The sequence below is a fragment of the Cataglyphis hispanica genome, chromosome 3 (genome assembly GCF_021464435.1).
Source record: "Cataglyphis hispanica isolate Lineage 1 chromosome 3, ULB_Chis1_1.0, whole genome shotgun sequence".
NCBI classification, from domain to species: Eukaryota; Metazoa; Arthropoda; class Insecta; order Hymenoptera; family Formicidae; genus Cataglyphis; species Cataglyphis hispanica.
In genome coordinates, this window is record NC_065956.1 from 1329651 (window position 1) to 1356101 (window position 26451).

Genomic DNA, 26451 nt, shown 5'->3' on the forward strand with positions numbered 1-26451 from the left:
AGTAGCACTTGTCGACCAATTCGTACGATAGGGGAAAGAAAAAACAATCAACTTCGAAGACCGAAGCCAGGTCGCCGTCCCATTTATATCAATTCTATTCATTGCCGCTTTTAACCTAGCACACTCGCGTGAGCAGTGGTTCTCATTCGCCAACATTTTTCTACAGAATATAACGAATTATATAACGTTTCTTTTCATTTGTCAAAATAAAGATAAATAAAATCTGTCAATCAAATAGAGAAAAGAAAAAAAAAATTATCTGCACATAAGTTTATTTAAAATGAAAAATATCTGACGTTTGACGTTAAATTGTATATTATTGATTACTTTGTGCTACTTCACAAGAATGTTTCGGAAGAGAGATGGAATTTCAAATATAACACATTCACATTCGACGAGCGTACGCACACATCGATGCGGTGGCACGTTTCACTCGGAGTAAATTTGGTCGTCGGCAGCGCGCAACCGTGGGAAGGCAGGTGAAACGGGGCGACCTAACGGACCTATCGGTTTCATTGATTCGTTTTTTTTTTTTCTTGAAGCAATTACATCGACCTCCAAGGCGAGCGAGCGAGCGTTATTTCTCTGATGATCTGCCGCGCGTGGACCGCTCGTAAAAATGTTGAACGCGCCACGACGATTTCGTCGAAGCCTGCGGCTTTCACGATCGCGATGATCTTGCCGATCCGGCTTGCACGCGCGAGCGATTCTCTCAAATTTTCGTCTTAATTGAAGCGAGCGCGTTGCTGGACCACCGCCATCACAGGCCACTTTCGCTTTTCTTTCCGTCCGTCCCGCGTCATTTTGACTACCTCGATCTCCATTCCGAGGAATCTGCGTACCTACAGTCATTCCGCATATTAATCCGCTTTAATTTGTGAAAATCGAATGAATAATGTAATCGAGAGAGCAACGAAATGCGATGGATATACAAGTAACGATTTCCAAATTGTCACGACTGTGGTGAGATGAAGGAATTGAAATTGAGTTCATTAATCCTTAATAGGATTATGTAAAAACGGGGGCAGCAGTTATGACAAGCCATTTATTATGCACCGAGGTAGATGTATGTTATTTTTCTTAGTTCTATCTTTCTCTGTGTATCCGGCTGAAACGAGCTTTATAGAGAAACGCGCCATCGCGGCGAAGTATGTAATATGAATCTTCATTAATAATGTCGAAATGGCAGGTCTCGACGCGACGTCGTAAAACGACCGGATAAATGCAAACGTCTGTTGCATGTATCTACTCATTAGTCCAAGCATATATGTGTATATATATATATATATATATATATATATATATATATATATGTACACATACGGATTAAACTTTCTTAAATTAAATTTTTCCTGTTTTAGGAAACAAAAAAAAAAAAAAAATCAAGAAGGAATAATGCGCATAATCATATCTGTTTGTGTAGCCATTCTAAGCAGCGAGATTCAATTTGGATTCATATCGTTGCAGCTTAATCTATCAAAGTGATTCACGCGCGACAGCTAGAGCGACTTAATTTTCGCTCGGGATTGCTCGACCCGCGCATTGTAATACCCCCAAAATGGACGCGGCGAGCTAATTAAGTCGGACGTAAAGAAAGATAACGTTTCATAATGAAGGCGGATTTTTTTTGCCTATTTTTCGAGAGCGCCGCCGTCTCCCCCACCCCCACCCCCTACCCCCGTCCCTCTCGTCGTCCTGACGCTGCGCCGGGGAAGATTTTACGCCCGACAAGCTCTCGGGAGAAAAAAAAGGTCGTCCGAGTGTACCAGAGAGAGCAGCGAGTTTAAAACGTTGCAAGTGCCGTACCGGATATGAGGGACGCGGAGGTGGGGAAAAAGAGAGACAGAAAGAGAAAGAAAGAGAGAGAGAGAGGGAAGGAGAGGGGAAAGCGTGCGCGGACCGGAAATGGCCGCCCTTAACCCGGCGCGATCAAAAACTGGTTTCGCCAGACACACGAAAGCGCCGCCGAGAGATGAGGGAAGCCGAAAAAAAAAAGAGAGAGAGAGAGAGAGAGAACACTTCCACCGCCGTTCTTCTTCCTACCGCTCTCGTCGGTAAATAACGGATAATTTCGCTCTCGAATAAATCGAGGGAGGCAAAAGTTTCGGCGTTAAAAAACGTTTAAGCCGCTGCAATATTTTAAGGGAGACGCGCGGGGAAACTTTAATGCAGTTAATCCGGAGTGACTTCCACAAAATACGGCCCTGGGAATTCTCGTCGTGGCGTACCGCGTAGTTTTACCTCGCATGAACAACAACGCGGTTTCGAGACGATCAAAACAGTCGCCGAAAATAAGCGGTACACTTTAATCTATCAAGCAGACGTGATGTTTTGTTGGAAAAAGAAAAAAAAAAAAAATAGAGATCGATAACGATTTAATTTCGAGAGATTACATTTAAATACCTAAGCCTAACAAGTATCCCTCCAAAAGATAACATATTTTATTTATACTTTATTGATTTCTGCGATTTATATTAAAACATTTAAGTTTTATTCTTATATAAAACAATCAGGTATGATACATTATTTTTTAATTATATGAAAATCTTTTCATCAAAATGTGTCATATCATAAAATTTCGTTACATAATTCTACAACCAATTCCTTCGATTAGCTATAATTAGTTGCAGTATTTTCTTAGGAATGACAATTACGCAAATTGAAATTGATGACAAAGATACTGAAATAATGGATCGACAGCTGTCGAATACAGCGTAAACGCGTGGCCTACTCGATCTCACTTGTCTCGTAACGTTTTGTGTCATTAAATATACATCTTTTACTCGACATAACGCGAGAAGCATAATTACGACACTTTTGTACCGTTAGCATTAATAAAACGTTCGATCGAAAATGTCCTAAAAACCAAATAAAAAAGATTAATAATAGAATCGCGCCATTATATGTTAATGTATTAAAAATGGTGCACTAAATAAATTCTTTTGTGCAACAATAAGATCGCATGGCATTTTGTTTTAATTCGCGCATTATCACTTGTCATGAGAAAACGGTGAATTTAGTAGTGAATTCTATTGCATTGAGATGAGATAAGAAATTGAATTAATTAATTAATTTCCATTGAATTTACAGTGATCTAATAAATTCACATTATATCTGGTATTTGTACATCAATACGTAAAAAAATTTTAAACACATTAAAGGTAATATTAAATATTTTAGAGAATAATCCGATTTAATGAGAGAATCCTGGAGACAGATAGATTAAATTTGGAGTTTCAAGTCGAAAAGGAGAACCGCTGCGAGCAGTCCATAAGCCAGAGAGGATCTAGCGGCTGTGTAGACTGTACTGAAATAATGTACAGTGCCGTACAAAACGGCAAGTTGGCAAGGGGAGAAGAATAAGGGGAAGGAGGGGAGAGATCGAGAGGACGAGGGGACTCTCCATCTCCCTTCCTCGCGGCGCCTTCCATCGCTCGTATCCCTCTCTCTCTCTCTCTCGTCGGGGTAACAATGGTGTGCAAAGGAGATTAACAAACAGAATAAGCTAACGCATAATCGCATTATTTCTAGCTAAGCCGCATTTAAATTAGATAGAAATTCCATTTAACGAAACAATGCGGGGATGATGAGTCACTTTGCCGTATATACGCGACGCGACTCGCAATGTCGGAATAGACATTGTCCCTTGACTGCGGCAGCAATCCCGGCATTCCCGGCGCGATATTCTCGCTCGTTCGCTCGCACGAATTTCTGATTCCGCGAAATTCTTACAAGCCGGCCCTTCTTATCACGCGCGGTCCGGAAACTGCACGAGTCTCGCCGGATATGCCGAGCGCCCTATATTTTGGTCGTATTTTGTCCTTTTCGGAAAGAGCATGATGAGCAAAAGACAAAATTAATGTATTATCTTTCATTTATATACGTGTGTGTGTGTGTGTGTGTGTGTGCGCGCGCGTGTGTGGTGTGTGTACATATCTACACATTAATTATTTTTTACGAGGTACCATGATTTCGCCGATACATTTAATATAGACAATATATAAACGCACATACCATCAGGTTATAATATGAAACTAGAACAAGCAATATTAGTCGATAGCGCGAGAATGATATAGTTATATCAACAGGATGTAGGATTTATCCTATCTCTAGAGCACAGAATGATATCGTTTGTTTTAGTTTCGAAGAAACGTGATATTCCTACAGCGTTTGTCTTTCGATCTATTGATTTTGAAAAAATATCCAGAACAATACATATGTATAACTTGACTCACGTCAATTGCCCCCTGACATTTAAGGATCTCATATCAGATAACGCGACTTCTAAATCTCATCAAGCTGTCGTTTATTCAAATCAGCTTTAAAAGTTTTTGCGCGCACCATCAATTTCAATAGATGTATGTATCTGCGGAAACGGTTCGAGATTCAATTGCGTCCAAGCAATTTGCGGAAAGATCGCCGTTGAAATGCGACGTGTTTTACAGAGAATCGTTGCGCCGGGTCGTAAGAATTTCTAGAGCACCCTATATAATCGAGGAAGGGTGCGCGGCACAAAAAGAGCGAGCCAACGACGACGAGCCCGCCCACGTGAGGGCGGCCATATTCGTGACGTAATTCTGACGTCACCGTGCCGATAACGTGCTCCGCACAATCCGCCGGATGCATGGGGAAAAATCATAAAACGTGTGCAGCCTCCCTCCCTCCCTCCCTCCCTTCCTCCCTCCAACCCTCCAATCCGCCCCGTCGCAATCCCCCTTCTGTATTCGCGATTGACGCGCAATCCGCTTTGGGAGAAAGCGCTTTTCTCGCGCGAAACGAAAACTCTCCAAGGATATTTAGATTTTTCGCGGAGAACTCTCTTATTCACTCCTCCTTCTCTCTAGAAAAATATGCTCGCGATATATATTTTTTCGTATTCCCCGTTATATTCGTAGACATTCGAGAGGAATCGCTCAAATTAAATTACGTTGAACGCAAACAAAATCAGATTTTGACAAGTCAACAATATTGAGTTTTGAGTAAGATCGAGCCAGATTGTAAACAAATGTCATCATCTGTCGCGAAAATAATGTTGAAATGAAAAAAAAAGAGCGATAATAACTAAAAATAAAAATGTAATTATCGATTGTACAATCAAATTAAATAATTGTCAATTGTCAGATTAATTAGATTGTAGTCGTAATATTCGCGTCTTTTCTCAAACTCCGAAATATATATAATAGTAACAAAATCGAAAGACTGTCGAATTATAGTAAATATAATATGCGTGTTTTGCACAAAACATTTAAATTATATTTTAAAATAATGAAATTTAAATATTAAATTATTAATATTTAAATTATAATATTCAAATTAAAAAAAAAAAAAAAAATCCTTGTAATGTCAGACTCGGTGAGAAAAAACTCTACTCTTTTTTCTTCTGTATGATCGGATCAATGAATGATGGAAAGCACCCCTCGATCTCTTACCTGAGGACCGCCGCCCACAATCGACTGGTAGGCCGATTGAAAGACGCTGCCCAACTGCGTGAGGCCCTCATCCTCCATCTGGAACATTATGTCCGCCCCTGGCGAGCCGTTGTTGTTCAGATTATTATTGTTACCCATCAGCTTCTCCGTGCTGACGACGTCAGAGCGAAGTATCGTGTTGGACTGCATACTCACGGTGAGAGACACGACGGGGACGACACGTGCGAGCTTGCGGAAGATCCGCGGTGAATGTTCAAGCGCGCGCGCGTTGTATCGATATGTATATCAATATATTTCGATGTCAGATTTTAGCGACGTCGGCGTCTCGCGGCAAACAATCTCGCGTCGTTTTCATCGTCGTTAAAAATCTCACTAGCAAGAGCACGAAAGAGATCGCCCAGCGACGATTTGGCGATAAAAGAACGGTGATAAAGGAAAATTCGCGCGTCGTCACGTGACGAGAGTCCACTTTGCAAAATCCGCGATGCGAGAACGATCGGAAAGTGCGTACCGTTGCGTATCCGTCAGGCCGAACATACCACGCACTTGTCACGGCGTCTGGTATATACACCGAGAGAAAGAGAGAGAGAGAGAGAGAGAGAGAGAGAGAGAGAGAGGACAAAGGTAGGACGCGACGCGCGCCGGAGTATCTTCTCGTCGTTGTTTATATCGAACCGATTCTCGTCTTCGTCGCGACGACGTGAATCCTCCACACATGAAATCACGAACGCGTCATATCGTTCGTCCGTTCGGGGAGACGCACAAGATAAATGTCACTGTAATACTTGCATCAGGTTGCACACGCGCGCGATCGCCGCCACTGCTCCGCTAGCTGCATGGCGTCGAGGACCGTTTTCGAGGTTAGAATGCGAACGGGACGAGAAAGGGAGATAGAGAGAGAGAGAGAGAGAGAGAGCGAGCTCGTCCGTTCGGCGGCGGTCGGAGCGTCCTATCGCGCGCACTGCATTCTTCTCGATCCACGAGCGGAATACACGCCGGAACGATCGTGAAAGCAGAGGACGCGAATCGACTCTTCACTGTTATCTGCGGACGCACTGGCCGTTTACGAGCGGAAGAAGCGACAGAATCGAGAACGGACGCGAGAAAACGTTCCCCTTACGAGATACGCGACGAGACTGAAGCGTCGGGTGGGGAGGCGACCGCTATTACTATCCCCACTACCAAACGTCCCCATCCCTCCTCTCCCCACCCCTTTACCGTGCGCGTGAGCTTCACTCCGAGCGCCATCGCCGTTCGCTCGCTCATTCTCTTGTCCCTTCGGTCGCTCCAAGATTTCTCTCGTCCCCTTTAGCTCCGATCTCGTAGGAAACAACCCCTAGCGCAAAGGGCCACCGTTTTTGCCCGAGTAGAAGCAGGCGTTGGTATACCGGCGACAAGCGGACGCGAGTGTGGGTGGGCTCTCTCTCTCTCTCTCTCTCTCTCTCTCTCTCTCTCTCTCTTTCTCTCTTCTCTCTTATCCGCAAACTATGCACCGTGCCGAAAACATCGGTCCACTTGTTGAGTCGAAAAGAGAGCGCCCGAACGAGAGCAAGACGGAGTCGGAGAACGGGAGAATCAATGCGTGTGGGTGCGTGAATGCGTGTGTGTGTGTGTGTGTGTGTGTGTGTGTACGCGCACGGAAAAGTGACGTTCGAGATAAAAAGCTTCGCGCGCCGCTAACGACAGACAAAGTCGGAGAATCGGCCTCCGTGGACGAGAACGCGCAGTCGATCCCTGTGTGACGAGAGTTTGTCTTTATTTATGCTACCGTTCACGATTATCTGACTGACAGAGAGCGACGCGTGTCACGGGCGTACCTTTAAAGTCTTTTAATGTTATTTCGATATCAATCTTGTGTTTCATTTATGATAATAATAATATTAATAATAAATTAAGTTGTGCTAATAATTAATACTAATAAAATAATAATAATATAATAGTAATATAATATTAATAATAATGATATTGCCTATTGTATATATATATATATATATATATATATATATATATATATATATATATATTAAGAGAAAAACTGAAGAAGATATACAAACTGTGTCTCATAATTAAAATCTACACAGAAATATGCGGAAAGATATTTCAAAGGAAGACAAAATTATACAATCGATTTTGCGACGTTCTAAAATCATTCGAAATATATATATATATTTCGATAAGAATATGAAATTTGCGGAAACGATATATAGCGAAGAAAAATTTCGTGGCGTTTCGTGTAACGAATCTCGTTGCTAGTTTCTTCGAAACTGTCCGAACTCGCCGTCGACGCGCAGTTAATTAAAAGCTCGGCGCGATTCTCGCCGCTATTATAATGGATCGTCGGCGAATTTTAAGGTGGCGTGCTTAACTTTTGCGCGAAGTTAAATGGCGTTGTTTACCGCGCCCGGCGAAGTTTAATGATATCGCGGCCGAGAATATCTTCATCTCGTCGCCCCGCGAGAGTCCCGTAACGACCGCGCTCGCGATTTCGGAAAATCTGTCAGTGAAAGAGGAAGTGGGAAAGAGAAGGAATGAGGGGGACAAACGAGATATCTCGTTCTCGAGGCGCCAAAGGTGCCTCGTTAGTCGGAAATTCGTGAGTAATTTTAGTGTCGTATCCAGTCGCATCCGCGACTGGCCGAAGGTTTATAATTACCTAACCTCACCCGACCTGATCTAACCCACTTGGCAAACGAGCGAGAGTTCTAGTTTTCGTCTCACCGAACGCCGGATACGACGGGCGGAATCTCGTTAAAAAAAATCGATCGACCGGAAATTATCGACGGCCTTCCAATTAATATCTGACTCGATTTTTGTCAGGCCTATAACGAATCGATACAATGTTTTATAAGTTATCGATATAAGACGCGATTGTAAATTAACAATTAAATACTAATAGAATATAACAGTATATAAGTATTTACGTTTATATAGTACGGCTAAATAGTTTGTCGTTATAATGTAACGACAATTGACATCAATTGCGAATGGCCGCTTTATTGAAGACACTTGATCTCATTTCGATTCAAGACACGAGTCGAGCGTGCGAGCGAGAAACGATAATAATTTCTACAGCACGCGGGTTGATCGGTACTTTATTATCGTAAAGGTAAAGGAGAGAGAAAGAGAGCGCACGTGTATGTATATTCGTCTTCTTCGCAAATACAAATAAAGATCTTTGTGAGAGAGAATAATGTACGTGTTTAGGTTTTTCTCGAAATAGCTTTAAGGTTCGTACCTGAAATGTGAGAAAATGTAGACACGCTTGTTGCCGTAATGAGCCATAAAGTAATGAAAATCAAAATAAATGACCATACTGTCGAAAGGTTAAATTTGCCACCAGGTATAAAGAGATACTCACTATGTTGTTTGCAGTTTGGCACTGACAGTAAAATAATTAAAAACGACAATGACGGCACGATAGAACGCTACCCAATATTTTTGAGGGTCGTTTGTACCTGCCCTGCCTTTCGAAATATCCGCAGGAGAGACTTCAGTTTTTTCCGACCGATTCACGAATCTAATAGCGACGTTGTAGAACTCGTTAATTTCAAAACCCTCGTCAAAATTACATAGCGTGCGCTCGTTAAGACACTTATTTCAAACCTTGCGTCAACTGTTTTTCACTATCGCAATCTTTGATGACTCTTTTCCTTTTGAAAGCTTGCAAAAGTAAATTCGCGTAGTAATGGGCATTTTGATTAAATAAAAAAATATAATAGAGAAAAGCTAAAAAAAAAAAGAAAAATAATATTCTTCATATTCATTTATCTTTTTTTTTTTTTGTTATGACAATAACAATAAGGCGAGACGTGAAATTCCAATCGGAGTGATATTTAATAAGATAAACAAGCCATCGTTTCGGGTATAATCGCTAAGCCAAATAATGACACAATTTAATTAAATAATTACGTAATGTTCGTTTGTCAAGACGAATGATAAGAAGAGCGTGTCGTTCGCAGCGACTCCGAGTATCGATCATCGCGATATGACCTCGCGCGAGAGTGCAGGTTACCCTCCTGCGAGTTTTGACGATCGACGTCAAAATCTCCGGTTAATGCGGGGCATTTGAGAATTTCACGGTGACGGTGCGAGGGCCACGAGAGACACCCGGGACACCCGCGGTGTCCCCGACTGGCATTAATATAGCCGCTGTAAATCTCGAAAGGTACTTGTCGTGCCGCGCGACTAACCCGAGATCAGTGGCATATGGTGCTCTCAGACGGGATCGCAAAGCACTTTGCTCATCGCAAGATCGGTCCGGATGATAGTGTTGAAAATTTGGATGAAAGAATAAAATAATTGATTTATACAGGTTTCATTTTTATCAGTTACCTGTGTGAGAATATGTCAAAAATTAATAATGCCGTATGAAAAAGATGCGGTCGAATAATATTATAAATCCAAATATAAATTCTAATAAATTCATTTATATATATATATATAATACATACAACGTTGCTTGGCTCTTTGATGAAAGCTGTAAAAATTATTTTATTCAATACCTATTATTCATGGCATTGAAGCATCTAAGCTAAAAAAAAAAAATAGTTTACGGAAACTGCAACTTTTTGGGATTTATATGAAAAGTATTTTTCAAGTTTCTTTCTCGTATCTCCTTCCTTTCGAAAAAATGTTTTAAAAATTAATGTATCGTTAGCTTTTAAATTTTAAATGATTAAAAATGTTAAGCCTTATATATACACAATGATATGAATGTGCTGCGAATTTTGCTTCGTCAGAAAACACGAGAGTAATAAAAATTAATAGAAAAAGAAGGAAGAAGAAACGCAGCGCGTTATCTCAAGGCGTTTCGTCATTGGCCAGCCAACAAATAATTAGGTAACCTCGCCTGGCCAACTGTGTAAACTGCGTCTCCTCGGTATCGCGTCCCCGCTCTTTCTACACCTTATCAGGTCGCGTAAAGACGACGAAGCGAATAAAGGGAGCAGAAGAAGAAAAGAAGAAGAGAAGGACTCGATACAAATAAAGACGAAGAAAGACGGAGGAGAGAGAGAAAGTCGTCGACCCGGACGTCTCTTCTTCTCTTCTTTGCGCCGTTGTATCCATCGCGCGATCCCCCTTTCGTGAGAGCGTGAAAAAAATAATAAGATCGTTGCTGTCGGAGGTCGATCCTCCTCGTCTCCTTCGCTCGCCCGATGCGCGCGGGAAACACGACAAAAACGTCGGCCGGCAAGAAAACGGAACTCGGTGTCCTCCGCCTCGTTGGCTGCATCGCGATGTGAGCTTAGATGCTCCGATGCCATGGCTAACAGGCGCCGAATAATAAAATTCGCAAAATTTCTACAACTCTTATGTACAGAGACGAGTAATTTGCGAGCACCATAATTTGTGTATATAAATAAATTTATTAGAATATATTATATTTTAATAATTTATAATATCATTCGACGCTCGAGTTTGTCACAAATATGTTTCTTTTCCACATCGCATTAATTTTTGACATACTGTCATGCACATAATTGATAAAGATAAAACTCGTGTAAATAAAATTCGGAATATTGCTATCGCATGATATTAACTCTTTAAATGGGATTATTAAAAATCATTTTACAAAGAACGTCGAAAATAATTTCGCTCATAATAATCATTATACAACGAAAGGGAAACAAAACGGTAATATTTCGTGAAAGGTAAACGTGGTAAAAAGTGCGGCCGAAGCAAAACTTTTGCGAGAAACCGATTTAATTTCACCCGATACAACCCTCTCGTGGATATCGTGTCCGAGGGTGAATGGCTAAAAGGTAATAGTTAATAACAGCGCAGCTGAAAGGGGATCCGGTAATCCTCTTCTAATTTCTAAAACAAAGAGAGCCGCGGATCGCAGCATCAACGAGAACGGGAGAGAGAGAGAGAGAGAGAGAGAGATAGAGGAAGAGAGAAAGAGGGAGAGAAGAGGAAAGAGATGAACAAGCGAAGGAAGCATAAGAAAGAGAGAGAGAGAGAGAGAAACATTCTCTCGCAGAAGCAAAGCCGAGATCTCGAGTTTGGTGGGTTCAAAGGGGCGAAGGAGAAAGCGGGTGGTAGAAGGAGAACTGAAATTGGGATGAGAAGGTGGGGGGAAAGGGGACAAGGTTCCACCCTGGAACACATTAACTGCAGGGCGACGGGGTATATAGGGGTGGGTTGGGGCCGCACCACTGGCGTAAGCCGAACGGAAAACGAAATCGTCCTCGGGAGCGTGCAACGTGGTAGGTACGGCTTAATTCTGACCTCTTGTTAACCGAGTAGCGTAATGGAGGTGAACACCCTGTACGCTTTCACGAGTACTTCCTGCGCAAATTATCGGGCTTAACGCGGTGGGTGAAATTTTACTCTAAGAATTATTTCAATCTATCTTTTTACGACACTTTAATATTGTTACAATCTTTTTGCTGACAAATTATCTTTAAATTTTGATCACGATATAATTCTTTCCGATTAAAAATAATATGCCGATATATTCACCCTATTGCTATACAATTTAAGAGAAAAGTATAATTTTCAGTAGAAAATAATTATAAAAACCGAAATGTATCGAAAGTACGAATTAACGAAATCAACTTAGTAGATTTTTTACGCACAATCAGTGGAAAAAGAATCTCAGTGGTTTATCATTACCAGACCTGCTACATGTAATCCTTCGAATTAATTCCATTCGATTTCCTCGAGGACGAGGATGGATACGAACAGAAGCAAGCGGCCTCGTGTTGTAAGATTCGCGAGATTAATCCCGATTAGCCTTAATCGACGTTGGATAGTAGTGTATTTCCCTCCTCAATCGATTTGTCCAAATATAGATCGGATAACGATCTCGATCGATGCGCGACATGGCCGTAGCAACAACGATCTGTAGTAAATTCGCACAAACCATCAGTGATGACCACACTGAGAAATAGTAACATTCTAAAAAGGAGACGAAAGTCATACGCCATATCGAGAGAAAATCATTTTATACGCAATGTACTATTTTTTGTTTCTTTATCACCCACCCCGTTTCTGCTTAAAGTATCGTATCGATCCTTTGCTCGATGCTTGACAATCCGCAATTACACAAAGAACCTATCTAGTAGTTATATACTTTACTTTGACCTGTATATCGCGACAATTCTCTTTCTCGCTTAAAAATTTTTAGTCATAATTTCGTACAATTAAAAAAATTTTTTTTAATATAAATATTCTATCTTTTATTCTTATTAAAAAAATATTTCATATTTCGAGATTACGTCAATATTTAATTTTGGCAAAAAGCATAATTAAATATCGTGCATCATTATATTTGATCCAATAGAAAAATAATTTCAGAAATATCAACGCATTTTTTTTTTATCGATATTCTGATATACAAGATGAAAACGTGCAAAGTCCTGCGATACCTACGCCAATGCGAGACACTGAACGAGGGGCGGCAGGAGCACTAGTAGCGTAGTTAGGGGTGGCTCGGTAGGGATGCTTTAGGGTGAGATTTAGTACCAACCTCCGTCGCTTAGTCTACCCATCCTGTGTACGTAGTGTACGTAGTGCATGTCCCGAGAGTCGAACTATAGTCGATACTCGGGAGAGAAATACCAAACCACCACGACGATTCATATCAGTCTTCGCTTATGATACGTAGAGTGTCTCGCGAACGGAAACGTGTCGTCGCTCGCAACACGTCGATACTTGGCGGGGAAGTAGTGTTAACGCATCACGATACGAGTGGATGCTTCAATTCCTTCTTCCTTAATGCGGCTACGGAAACGATGACAAAACGCATCCGCGTGTTTTAAATTATTAAACACGCTCGAGACGCGCTTAAACTCGCGGTGACTAAAGCCTCGCGACGTTAAGGCGAGACGTTATCCGTCGTCCCGAGGCTCGCCCCACTTACTGTTATCTTATATGGCGGTACTTAGGGTGCATTACTCGAATACGAAGGTACCGAGCCCCGAAATTTCTATTAGTTGAAGCGAACACGAGGAGTAGGAGGAAGGAAACCACTTCACGAAATAGGACCCTTAAGTTACCGAGGGGGAGCGACGTGAAAGAATCCCGGGACAACTTCCTGCGGCTCGATATATATGCCCGGAGCCCTTCGATGTTACCAGGACCGAACTCGTATCTCTGTCCCTTTTCCCGAGAACCCCTGATTGTTACTAAAACATATCCCTGCTCTTGTAATATCGCTACCTCCTACAAGGATCGCCGGTATCTATCTTAACGCGCATTACATTTTATCTCATTGTCAGTATAAATTTCTCGCGTACGCAATTTTCATCTAGAATTATTTAATTATTTTATATTTTTTTTTTATTTATGCAAATATATGGAAAATAAATAACGGTGCAAAAAGAAAAAAAAAAACATTTCAATATAATTATTTCATTAAAGGGTTTTTTAACAATTTTTTAGCATTTATATACAGTACTTCTTAAAGAATGAATTTTCTATAAACATTTCGAAAAAATATCCTGTTTTCGCTCGCTTATTCTAGTAGCGCTTTTAGCTTGACTGAAGGATTCACACGGATGTTTGGCCAACGTCTTCCGTAACGGTAGTCGTTCCGAGACTCCGAGAGACAACTCCGGAGCACTCGGAGGGATAGAGCTCGAGGGATTGTAGCTCGTTTTGTGAGTAAGGTCTCTACGGAAGAGGGAAGAAGGAAGAAGTGGAGCGAGGGGCGGGTATCCTTTCGGAGAGAATCCTCAGGGCCGGGAGGGGAGGGGAGGCACAAGAGTCAAGTAAACTCAAGAACGGCGGCCTCTTTCATCCCTGAAACTTCAAAAGCCGTAGGAGAACGGCTTCGCTAGTCGCACCATATGCTGCCCTTCGAGAGGAGGTTTTCCCTCCTTTTTTTCCCCCCTCACCGTCGTTCGCGATAATAAAATTCTAATCAGTTTTCCTGTATACAGCGCGGATAGTTTTCAAGGGCCTTGTAGGCGTGACGCCGCTCATCTATAGGGAAAGATAAGGAAAGAATAAGATCGTATCTGAAGCTCGTTTCTGAAACTCAAAAGTTAATTAAGAATTGAGGTCGAAAAATGGAAACGATATTTTCTGGAGCGCTGACTCAAATATAACGCCCATATCCGATATTTAACGAGATGAAAAGGTTAATCTGATTTTGAGACAAGTTTTCAAGACATAAAAATAAATTTATGATAATAAGATAATTTATTTGACAAAATGCCCTCTATTTAGAGAGAAGAATTCTGTAACCACATAAAATTAAATTATTACTTTTCAAATAAGACGTTATCTTGTCAGAATCAATTAAGTCCTTAAGAGTAACGCGCGATGTGTGCAAAAGGAAATTAAACGTAATACGTAACGCAAATGCAAGTACTAAGGAAAGATTTAAGAGACGCGGCATCCCTTAAATACACGCCGAAACAGATAATATAAGCTCGCGCTAGAGAGCGCACGGATTGTTTGCACCGGAAGCTGTTTGCACACGCGATCTCGCGGCTTTCCACCGGCACGAAACCTCTCGGGGGTGGACCGCTTCATCCCCGCGGGTCCGTTCACTCGCCGGTCGTATATTCGATTTTCAGAACGACCTGTACCTTTCCGCCCCAGGCATGTTGCTTTTATGCTCCGACGGAGCTGTCATTTTATATTTTCCGATGGATTATAACCTGCGAAGTCGCGTCACTCGAGGGGACTGAATATTTTATGACTGCTGGATTAATTATTCGTGAGATATTATTTTTAATTTTACTTTTAAATATGTATCATCGTTTCCGGAAAGCTCTATATTTATTTACATTGATTGAACTATAAATGTTATGTAGAATTTTCGAGAAAATGTTATCCCGATAGAATATAGAAGTTGGAGGAAAATTCTGTTGTTGACTCATAAGCGCAGTTTACCCGTCAAACTCTGCATCATCTACATATCCTGTAACGCAAACGCGTTTATCCATACAAACTCATTAAAATTCTAACATTCATGTCGGAGCGATACACTCATATAATATACCTGACATAATACAAATAATTTGCTCCACGTAACAAGCGGGGCTTTGCATAATCTCGCGAGCCTCCCAAAGACCTGGATCAGTATCATCGAGGAAAATTGCCGCCAAGTTTTCGATAACGTCTGGCCAGACAGCCAACAAATCATCGTGAGCTATCGGAGGGATAGAGAACGAGGGAGAGACGATTGAGGATAGAAAGAGAGAGAGAGAGAGAGAGAGAGAGAGAGAGCGCTATCCCCGAATTTCACAGCCCGCTACGCCACAAATGAAGCACACTTGGGTGGTGCTCGATTTAGCTCGTATCATCCCGCACCCTCGGCTGAGCTCTACGCATCGAGCAAACACTGCCACGCATGTAGAACAAACACACACACACACACACACACGCGACTATGTGTACACGGTCAATGAAGAGATATATGGCTGTACGAGCGGTGGCTCGAAATCTTCGCACGCCTCGATCACTCGCGAAAAAAAAAAAGCGACCTCATCCCTTGGGAAAAATTATTCTCGCCGTATGTGCCTTCGCTTGGTACTTAAAATTTTATGTAACACATAACATTTTATGTATCTCTTCTTTTGAATTACGAAATAGTTGTAAAGTATAACATTGGCCAAAACTTGGAATAAATTCAAACTATTATATAATTACACGTTGAACACATTTTTGCATATAAAATCAACAAAATATGTCATGTACATTGTAATAAAAATATCTATTAATAATGAAACATTAAATAAACAAATTAACGGAAAAAGAAAGATTCATCAACATTTTTTCGTATAACAAAAATATATACATTCGTTGATACGAGCAAACTGGTAGATCAGAATGGGAGAATCCGTTTATATAATGTCATTGATATGTTAATTGGCTCCAAGTTTCTCACCGCGGTCGTTAATCCCTCATGAAAACGATGGCAGGGTACACGACGAGTACCCACTAGAATAGAAAACCCCCGCGTACGAGCCACGTGACCCTTCGAAGGGCAGTAGATAGCAGCCACTCGAAATTTCGTGCTAGTCTAAGGTAATAGATTAATCGTACGCGTCGGTGGCCGATGAAAGGACGGTAGAAGTGGACGGGATCGTTAAATATTGTACGCACCATGAAAAACTCAGCCGACCATAGGATCGGCCGTATGGGCCACTTTTCAACCCTTCGTAGAACGCAACGTCTCCGCGTGGCGCGATGATATCTCTTAACGTCCCCCCCCCCGTCCCCAATGTACCACAAAAGTCTCACTCTAGTAAACATACCGTCACTACTCGTATCCAACACGGATATATATAATATTAAAATTGATACTTAAATTAAATTAATTATCTAATATGCGTTAATTAAATTTTTAACCATTGTATGATTTCTCTCGTCTAATATAACAGACACTTCTTTATTAAATGACTCGACAAAAATTATTGTAATAATTATTTTAAAATTTCAGTAAAAACTAACACATGCTTTTGCAGAGAGACCTTGGATTAAGAAAAATAAAAAAATTTGCTTCGCGAATTTTTCTTTACGTTGTTAGAAAGATGGCCGATTATGATTTGTGCGAAAAATTCTTTTCCGCCCCGTACGGGTAATTATTATTGATACATTCCCGGTAATAATCTCGACGACCCAATTAATACTATCGGCATACCGATAAGCGCGCAGTTGCGATACACGCAATAATTTATCGCGATAATCCCACAATGACCGTAAACTATCGCTCACGCGTGCATTTTGGTCGGCTTGCGCGGTATTTCGTATACTCCACGGCCCAACAACGGCCGTCGATGTATGGTACATGGCTGTAATCTGTAATGCTACAATAGGCTATCCTTCCGTATTAGAATAAAATTCACTTCGATGTGTAACGAGACATGACAAACGGCGCGCGTGGCGAATTATCTGAAATTACGCTTCTACGCTAACAATAAGCGTAGAATCGATAAAAAGATTTATTGAATATAGATAGAACCGAATAATATCATTAATGATTCTTGCCGCTAAATATCTAGCGAGATTAATGCGAATATTACATATGCTCATAGTAAAATAATAATAATTGTCGTATGTATTAAAATTATTATTAAATGTAAGATCGACTTTTGCATCTCTTTAAAGATAGAATCATCAAAGAATGAGTTTTCATCGTTCGAAAGCACGCCATTAAACCGTTTACGGAGATAAAAAGACAAAAGTTCTCTCTCGACGAAACGAAATCTCTCCATCGCTTTCAATTGGCGGTTTTCTCACGACGCGCTTCTGCGATACGAATTAATTCACGGACAAACAACGGCGAGCGTACGCGATACCGTCGCGTTCTAAGGCAGAAAATATGTGTATAGATCGCATCCGCGATTTCCCTCCCTCTCTCTCGGCTCTTCATCCAGGCCGATCTTGCCGCTCCAACGACCACCGTCGACCCGTCGGGGTGGTTTACCCGGTGTAAGTCGACAACTCACTCCATAAACCCGAGGCGCTCTGTGTACTCTGTACACTGCGGCGAGTTTGCACGAGACGCGAGCGAGCGAGCGAGCGAGAAGGATGGGATGAGTGACGGAAAAGCCGTGAAAATAATCGGTGTTGCAAATAAATCTATTTAACCGTTAAAGGGATACATTGTTTTGCAAAGATGAGAAATAAAACTTTTTTTTCTTTTTTTTTTCGAATTACATTATAAGCCCGCGTGGCGAGAATTCATAATAATTGGAACATGTGTGAACGGAAATTACAGATTCTTGCAGAGCGACATAACGGGGATACCAATATCTTCGCGACCGATGGTGGTTTCGTTATTCTCGAATCATCTCATTGGGAAGCTATAATTTACTGAAAAGTAACGGTATCCGTGAAAAAGAATTCTCGCAATCTGTTTTTCCAAACGCTGTAATATAAACACAATTACATCTTTGTACAAGATGACGAGTATCTGCACGGTCGGGATTTACATTTTACCGTATGTATCTCGCGTGTCGTTGCAACCGTCGAAATTGGAATGCGAATGACGCAGTTAGCTGGTGTTTCGCAAATATAAAACGCGATTAAACGCAAATACATTCTCTTGTGAAATAATCTAAAACTCGCTCACATGATCTCAATTACACACACGCCAATTACAAACTTAATAGAAAATTTTCATATCGTAAATATCATTTAAATATTACTTCCGCATATATATATATATATATATATATATATATATATATATATATATATTGTTGTGCGCCATAACATAAAATTATAAATTTAAATATTACAATCAACTTTACATTAGTCTGTATCTACGTTCTGTTTCTCTCAGTGCATTACATTATAACTGTGGAATAATTTTTATATCTTATAGGCGAGGGTGACATATATGTGACCCATTGTAATCGCAGAGCTTACAGTTAGTCTACTTTCAGCTGGTAATAAAATTGTCAGCGTATCTAGAGAGTGAGTGAGTGCGTACACGTGCCGTTACGGAGAAACCGATGAAGGGAAAAACGGATGAGATTGGAGTATAAAAGGATTCGGACAATACCGAACAACTCGAAAACCACTTACCGAATCCGATAAGGGAAGGCCGATTAATCGCTGCGAAACGCGCTCGTATGCATCTCGCACGATTTCAACACACGAAATTACGACCTCCGCATGACTATTACAGTGACGAAACTCGCGCGCTCTACAGAAATAAAAAAAAAGGTCAGATTTCTCTCCCAGCGCGCGCCCGCGTGTTACCCGCCTTACGTCATCGCTATTTCCAATAATAGCATATAAAGACGACGACGCGCGATGAAAAAGCATACTAAATCTCCGCAGACACTTCACCATCAGTGGAACCAGTGCTGATCATCTATTTTTTAACAACATAACTCTAGAGAGACGCATAAGATAAATCCAAGATCCACTGTAGACTTCGTACGAGTTATAAATCTATGATTCATCAAACTCTTCATTAATTTATTATATATTACTTCCTCCGATCAATCTTCATGTTAAAGGGCGATTCTCACTTCCTCGTTTCCGAAAGAAGCACGAAATAATCGAGTAAACAAATGCAAAGGCGTGCAAAAAGGGGGACGAAGTAGCGTGTGCCATGAAAGGACCGCCGGAGAAAGGCAAGAGAAGGAGGAAGAGGGTTGTGAGAGGAACTATATACGTTAGTCGGACGAGAGTGTACACGGCGAGGAGAGAGAGGTAGTTGGTGCGCTACACCAGCAACAGGTGCCCGTCAAACAACGTTCAACGAACGTCTCTAGCAGCGCGAAGCCGCTTCTCTTTCCGTCCCGCGCACTCTTCTTCCTCTTCTTTCTCCTTCTTCCGCCTCGCACGCGATTCTCGATAATTGATTCGCTGACGAGACAGCAGGACATACTCCTGTCGGATCCGCGCGCGCGATACAAGCCGTAGACAGAAGGAGAGAGAAATTCCAGGATGTGCTATTTCGTCGACGTCGTTTCACGCTCGATAAATCTCGCCACCGATAAATAATTCCCCTGCGCATCACGCGCAGAGCTTCATATTACGCCCCATCATCGAGATTATCTCCGTCCGCTGTGCGAATCACAAAGTTGGGGAATAAAATCGGCTTCTTTTTGCTTTAAAATCTTATAAGAGCAAATAATCCGTTATACGTAATTTCTAAGCCTACTCTCGCGTGCCGCCTTTCATTGGATTCCTTGATCAATTTAGATCAATTCTTTTTTTTTTTTTATTTGCTGCACGGTGCTTAAAATTCCTCAGAGTCTAATTACAAATAGAAAGTCATCAAACTAATTTGAGGCACGGAGATAAGTTATACTGTATCTCTACATCTTTAAAAAGATGTCTTACAATTAGAGCGTGCATTAGAGCGCGTTACTCTAAAACTTTAATAAATACCTTTCTCTTTCACTTTTTTTAATCGCCAAAGAATACATAAAAGCCGTTTTTCCGTTTTTCGTGTAGGTATTAAGTAACATTCGAAAGAATAGCAATATAACTAGAATCTATAATTTAAGTTTCTCTTCAAAATGCATATAACGTTAATGGAATCGGTCTCTCAAAGGGCGGGAATGTCAAAGAAAAAAAAAAACGGCGAAATTCACGGCGCCTCTTAAACGAGACTAAACTTGGTTTTCAAAATGATTCCTCCACGATGCAACTGGTCATTATAAAATACGAAATGCGCGACGATAAATAAATGCAATGGCATTTCTCGCAACATCAGCGATGAAAATGTCAGTGCCAATGAGATTCACTAAAAACCGAAAAATTCAGCATCTCTCGCAACTAAATCGCGAAAATGCCTATTTCATTGAAAAAAATTTTTGACGCCATTTCTAAAAAAAAAAAAAAAAACGACAGATTCGATTCAGAACAATTGCTTTCGTCATTATGTGATTGGTGATTTTAACTCTGTAAATTTATTAAAAAAATTTACAATTTTTTAAAATTTGTATCATATAATCGTTACAGTTTTACTATAGTTTTATTTTTTTTATATTAATTTTACTTAATTCCGAAAATGTTGCAAATGTTTCTCAGATTTGAGAATCTTTACTTTATTGAGCAATTTTCGCAAAATCATCTCACTGAATTATCGATTTTTATAGCAATTGAGAGGCGGAGAAGAAGTCGACGCGAAGCGTATATTTCGTCGAGAGTTTCATGAAATGCGCTTGTAATGAAATGTGGTCGAATTTCGCCGCGTAATTAAACATGCACGGAACACTGCATCAGTGCGAGCAGAGGGAAAAAGACCGTTAATAAGTGACTTATTCATTAATTAAACCGGGCGTTTCCTCCCCGCACTTTTCATCGAAGATATTTTCGTACGCCGAGCGAGAGAACGCGACAATAAATGTCCGGTGATTGCGTCTTACGAGGCAATTAAATGTAAAACCTTCAATTTGACTTTGAAAGAACATCTCGAAAGTCTCTGATTACTCCATTAGCCTGGTACGCTCGCAGAAGGTACGCAATTAATCGGACACTGAACGGTATATTGAATCCGAAATTACCGCTGCGAAGCGACAAACTCTAATGACAGGTACGAATAACGCGACAGAGAGAATAGCAAAAACCGAATTAAAATCTCGAGCGACTGCTATGATTAAGAAATTAAACGCAAAGTTAATCAATCTCACCTGGCGCAAAGCCCATGTATTGAGCCAATGTATTGCATAAATGAATAATCTCCGCTTGAATAAAGTATGCGAGTGACGCGTAAGAATTTAAAAATACCTTACTTTAATTAGGGCTATCCGAAACAAACACCTGCCCTCTCCTACTGGTAAAACCAGTATTGCTCGTTGTGCTACAACTCGAATGACGCGACGTATATATCGTCCGAAAATATACTATCTGTTATCATCGAGTTCGTCTCCAAATTTTTGCGCGAGCGCAATAAGAGGAGGGCACGAATCCTGCAGAAAATGAGCTCGATCGCGCAGGACCATAAGGACAACGGCACAAACGCCGCAACATATACCCGGGCAATACGATACCACCATATTGAATATATGCGCGCAAGTGTGTTAATACCACGTATTAAAAAGAAACGGTCCATCGCGAGAGAAACAGGCAGCGCTCGTTCGACAGCGCGTGTAAATTTCTGCCACTTATACGGCAGCAGCCTCGCAATCGGATCGGATCGGAGGCCTTCCAGAGGCTCCCAGGAAATTCCACGAAGCCACGAATTAGCGTGAAACCCATCCGGGGGCCGGGGTGCGGATCTATACACGGCGGGGTACGGAAGACATTTTGGAAGCGAGGGAGGGAGGGGGGGGGGAAGGGGAAAGAGCGGAGATCTGTGTGTGCGTGTGTGTGTGTGTGTGTGTGCGCCGTCGCCGCTGCTGCTGCACGGTCTGGCGACCGCAGCACGCGACACCATATGGTCCGCCGTGACCTCCGTGCACACACAAACATACACGGAGCCCCCTGAAAAAGACTCGCGGAATTGAGGGATTCTAACCGAATCGACCGATGCACCATCGACTCGAACGCACGCCCCGAAGATTGCCCCTGCGGTGGAAACGCGACGGAAATTCGTAAAGCGGTACCCGAAACTCTCGCCGAGAAATTAAGAACAATGTAGGTACGCGGACGTTGCAGAGTGTCCTGGAATCACCGGATGTCCTTTCAACCGGAGATATTGAAGGTTGGATTAAAGAGAAATATTCGCGATTGTCTCGAGACGTAGCGTCATCAAAACCGAAGCTTTACATGATTAATAAAAATAAAAAGTCTAAAAATAAAAATTTTCCATGCAACTTAGGAGTTAATTGAAGATTTAAGATTTACATTCTTATTCTTACAAAAGGTATAGTATTAAAAATGAAAAATTCTTTGCTATGTACATAGAAAAATCGACCGCGAACTCATCGCAAGGATTTATGAGCCGAGAGATCGTCCGAGCGATTTCGGAACAAGCGCGTATAGATTTACTGCGATAGCTAGGATACATACGATCAAACGCAGTGGACGCGTTGATTATGCGAGTCAGTGACCCGTTGTCGGGCCGAAAATTACGAGGCGAACTGCTGGACGGCCTTTCGACGCTACGCGGAGGGTTATTTATTCCCTTCGGAAACGACGTGAAATGTTTTTTTAACACCGTCACCGACGACGGTGGCGACGGGCATGTTCGAGAGAGCTCGAAAAGGGGAACAGGCGGAGAGAGAGAGAGAGAGAGAGAGAGAGAGAGATAAAGAGGAAGCGCAGGGACAGCGGACGGTGCTAACGATAAGTGAAACTCCCGTAGGAGCCACTCGGGACGGCGGTTACAGCACCCTCGAGGACGCCGTCGGTGCCTATATCCTAATAGAAACGTAATCGCGTAGTTTTGCCCGCTGAATAAATCATCGCGGGGGCTTATATGAACGAGGGAACATCGTGGATTAGCGGCGATCTTCGCCGTTGGGGCACTCGTGGATTTATCCTATTCTCTTTCGTACACGGTCCTCCGTTCATTTATTATTGTTTCCATTTTCCTTAGTGCATTATAATGCGGCAACACATGAAGTAATTTCGTTTTTATTACATAATCATATATATAGATAAGTAATTCTTAGACACTATGCATATTTTTATGCGTCATGGAGATATGCAAAAATAAATTAAAAATGATTAATTACCGCAATCAAAATAAATCTTTTTTAAATCTTTTGTTTCTATTGTAATTACAGAGAACTTTATCTTTTCCTTGATTACGACACTTTCAAATTTTCCACGATACAGCAAAAAAACGAGAGAGCCTTGACAGCGATTTTTATCTGTTAATAAATCAGTTAAAAGTAGATGCATCGAAAGGATTTATACAGCTGCTGGCATGGTTCATTGCGTCGAAAGACAATTTGCTTCTTTTTGAGCAAAACTCAAGTAAGATGAATGATAAATATTGAATTTTTTACGATCGATCGCGATATTTTTATCTGTTTGCAAAAGGCCTGGCAGCTATATCTCTCTCTTTCTAACGCTCGCGCGTGCACGCGCATCGCGTTTACGAGACGCGATGATTCGCTCATTCCCCGTGCTAGTTAACACGAGACTCTAAACAACAAATTTAACGCGCCGCCTCGGCTCGATTGTTGTTTAATTTTCTCAGTTGCTTGTTTACGCGACATGAGACATTGAATTGCAAACAGTTACCTGTAATAGTAATCCGCGCATTGGTAACGGGTGTCAAATTTTCTACGCGTATGCGTATCCGCAGATAGTCTAATAATCATTCTTTCAAACGCATAAAAAGAGATAAGTGTATGAAAAGAGAGATTACTTATGATCATTATATATGATGTATAAATTTGTAATTATAATGTTCTCAATATTATTAACTTTTATTGCCATATAATCAATTAGATGATGTCATTTTAAACGGTAAATAATTTTAGCTTTTATTATGTTTGTCATCTTTACCTAAGAAGGAAAAATCTTAAGCGGACCGACTGAAAACTCTTGAGGAAAATATCACGAAACGTTGGCGTTTCGTATCGGTCGATGTAGGATGGTAAAATCATCATCCTCAATAACGTTGGTCATAAAGATTATGATCGCGAACATGAGTTCATCTCTCGCTCCTGTGTTAGACGCCGAAGAGATGCGAGCAAAAACTATAATTTACGAGTTAACCTAATTGCGTATTTAAAATTATGATATACTATATGATTTTTTTTAAACTCACCCAATGCTGCGTTGCTACTACTTCTCCTTCTGCTCCGTCGAGGGTCTGTGGGAAAAAAAAAAAAAATTGAAAATATTGTTAGAAAGATAGCAGATTGAATACACGAAAAATACGTTCACGTGATCGTTGTATGACACGCCGATATTTGAAAGCAATATCTAAACGCGGCTGCTATCGATTGTGAGATTCAAGAGCTGCCTAATCATTGATCGAGTGAGTCACGCTTGTTTTCGACGCCTCGTCGGAGGCTTCCATATATATACGGTGCCGCGAAAAAGAGCAAAACTGATGGAGACACATTTAATTTTTTGCATAATAAATAGAATGAAATTATGTTGCGTGTTTCCTATCTTTGATAGTAATTTACAATAATTATATGAAATGAATATAATATCGAGAGTACTTACGTCCTTCTTTCTCTTTACAGTCGCAGCACCTGAAATCATAACAAAAAATTATGTTTAAAAAATTTTTTTTCAAGAACAGTTTTTGCGATAAAACGTATAAGATATATTACGTATAAACAAAAATTTAGAAAAATTAAAAAAAATTTTTCTCTTTTAAATACATACACATTTTTCTCTTAATTTCCGCGTCTCTTTTTTTACTTTATCTCGATAAATATAACGCGATAACAAAGGACTCACCGCCAGCGGGATTAGGTAACCGTGCGCCGTTCGTACCAGTGGGGGTCGCTGGATTCACGACGGGGGAGGGGGTGCTCACGGTACCTACGGTAACCGGTACACCCCGGGTCCCGAATGGAAAATACGGCGAATCCGGGGGATAGGTGGCGCCCTCGACACCACCACCCCCGCTACCACCTCCGCCGCCCCCGCCGCCTCCACCCGGCCCCCCGCCTGGTCCACCCGCTGTAGGACCGAATGCACCACTGCCATACGCCTGAAACAGAAATCGAAACATGTTCTTTTTTTTCTCGATTTTTTATTTACATCTCTGGATGCGACAGCCGTAATCGCAATATTGTGACAATGGAGGGGGGAGAGGGGGTTATCGATGCAATAATGATAATATAGAGCGTATCGTTTATATACCGAAATGTCCAAAATACGAAAAATATCATTTTGATAAAAATTGTACGTATTTTCAAAATATTAAAAGCTTCTTAAATTAATTTCAACAAAAAAAAAAATCTGTTGCAAATAACTGTTGCAAATTGCAATGGAAGAGAGAGAGAGAGAGAGAGAGAGAGATAGAAAGAACGATGCGAGGGGAAAGATATGCGAAATAGAGGAAATACGACTACGATAATTCGGAGGCGGCTTCAATAAATCATGCATCGAAATCAATATTCCTTATCAGCTATGGTTTAACGACTGTCGATTAGATATTGCTCTCTCTCCAGCGCTTTTGAAAAATTTAAGTATATATCACATTCATTTTGTTTTCGTGGCTTATACATATAAAACGTTTATAAAAGTAATAGTTAAATTATATCTCAATCTGCGAATTATCACGAGTGGAAAGAGTGTGCCAAATTAAAGTTAGTTGAGTAGATGTGGGTCCAAGGTTTCTCACGTTACACGTGTATACGGTGACCTTTCGCGCAAAAAACGCAACATGTTTCGCGTTAATGTGTTTATCAAGAATAATCGATAGGTGATGATCTTTGTTTCATGCGGCAAAAATTTCCGAAAGGAGCGCAGTATTAATTAACTTTTTTTTTTTTTAAATTTCAACAAAAAAACAGAACAGTTGTTTTAAAGCAGTTTTTTTTAACATGCGCGTTTCTTGATATGCCGTCATATAGATACAACGTTACGGATAAGAGAAAGAGAGCGTAAGTGATATTAAAGTTGTTAAACGGCGCTCAATCGCGTAGAAATATATTTGTTCCATTTCGTGATTCTCATAATTGCTATTGTGTATATAATATGTTAGATGTTAATTATTGATATATTAATA

At 40.9% G+C, this 26451-nt stretch overlaps 1 protein-coding gene across 9 annotated transcripts in view; it reads right to left on the bottom strand.

Moving 5' to 3' along the window:
- LOC126848500 (transcription factor 12) overlaps nucleotides 1-26451 on the bottom strand; it is a 112931-nt gene that overhangs the window by 70259 nt on the left and 16221 nt on the right. For 7 of the 9 annotated variants that reach the window (XM_050589478.1, XM_050589480.1, XM_050589483.1 and 4 more), the window contains exons 3-5: nucleotides 25173-25428; nucleotides 24933-24961; nucleotides 24526-24570 (exon numbers count right to left, since the gene is read on the bottom strand). In XM_050589478.1, coding sequence (XP_050445435.1) covers nucleotides 24526-24570; nucleotides 24933-24961; nucleotides 25173-25428 — 330 coding nt within the window. Of the gene's footprint in view, nucleotides 1-5429; nucleotides 6581-24525; nucleotides 24571-24932; nucleotides 24962-25172; nucleotides 25429-26451 lie in introns of those variants that run through there. The other 2 variants (XM_050589487.1, XM_050589486.1) reach the window with 2 other exon arrangements.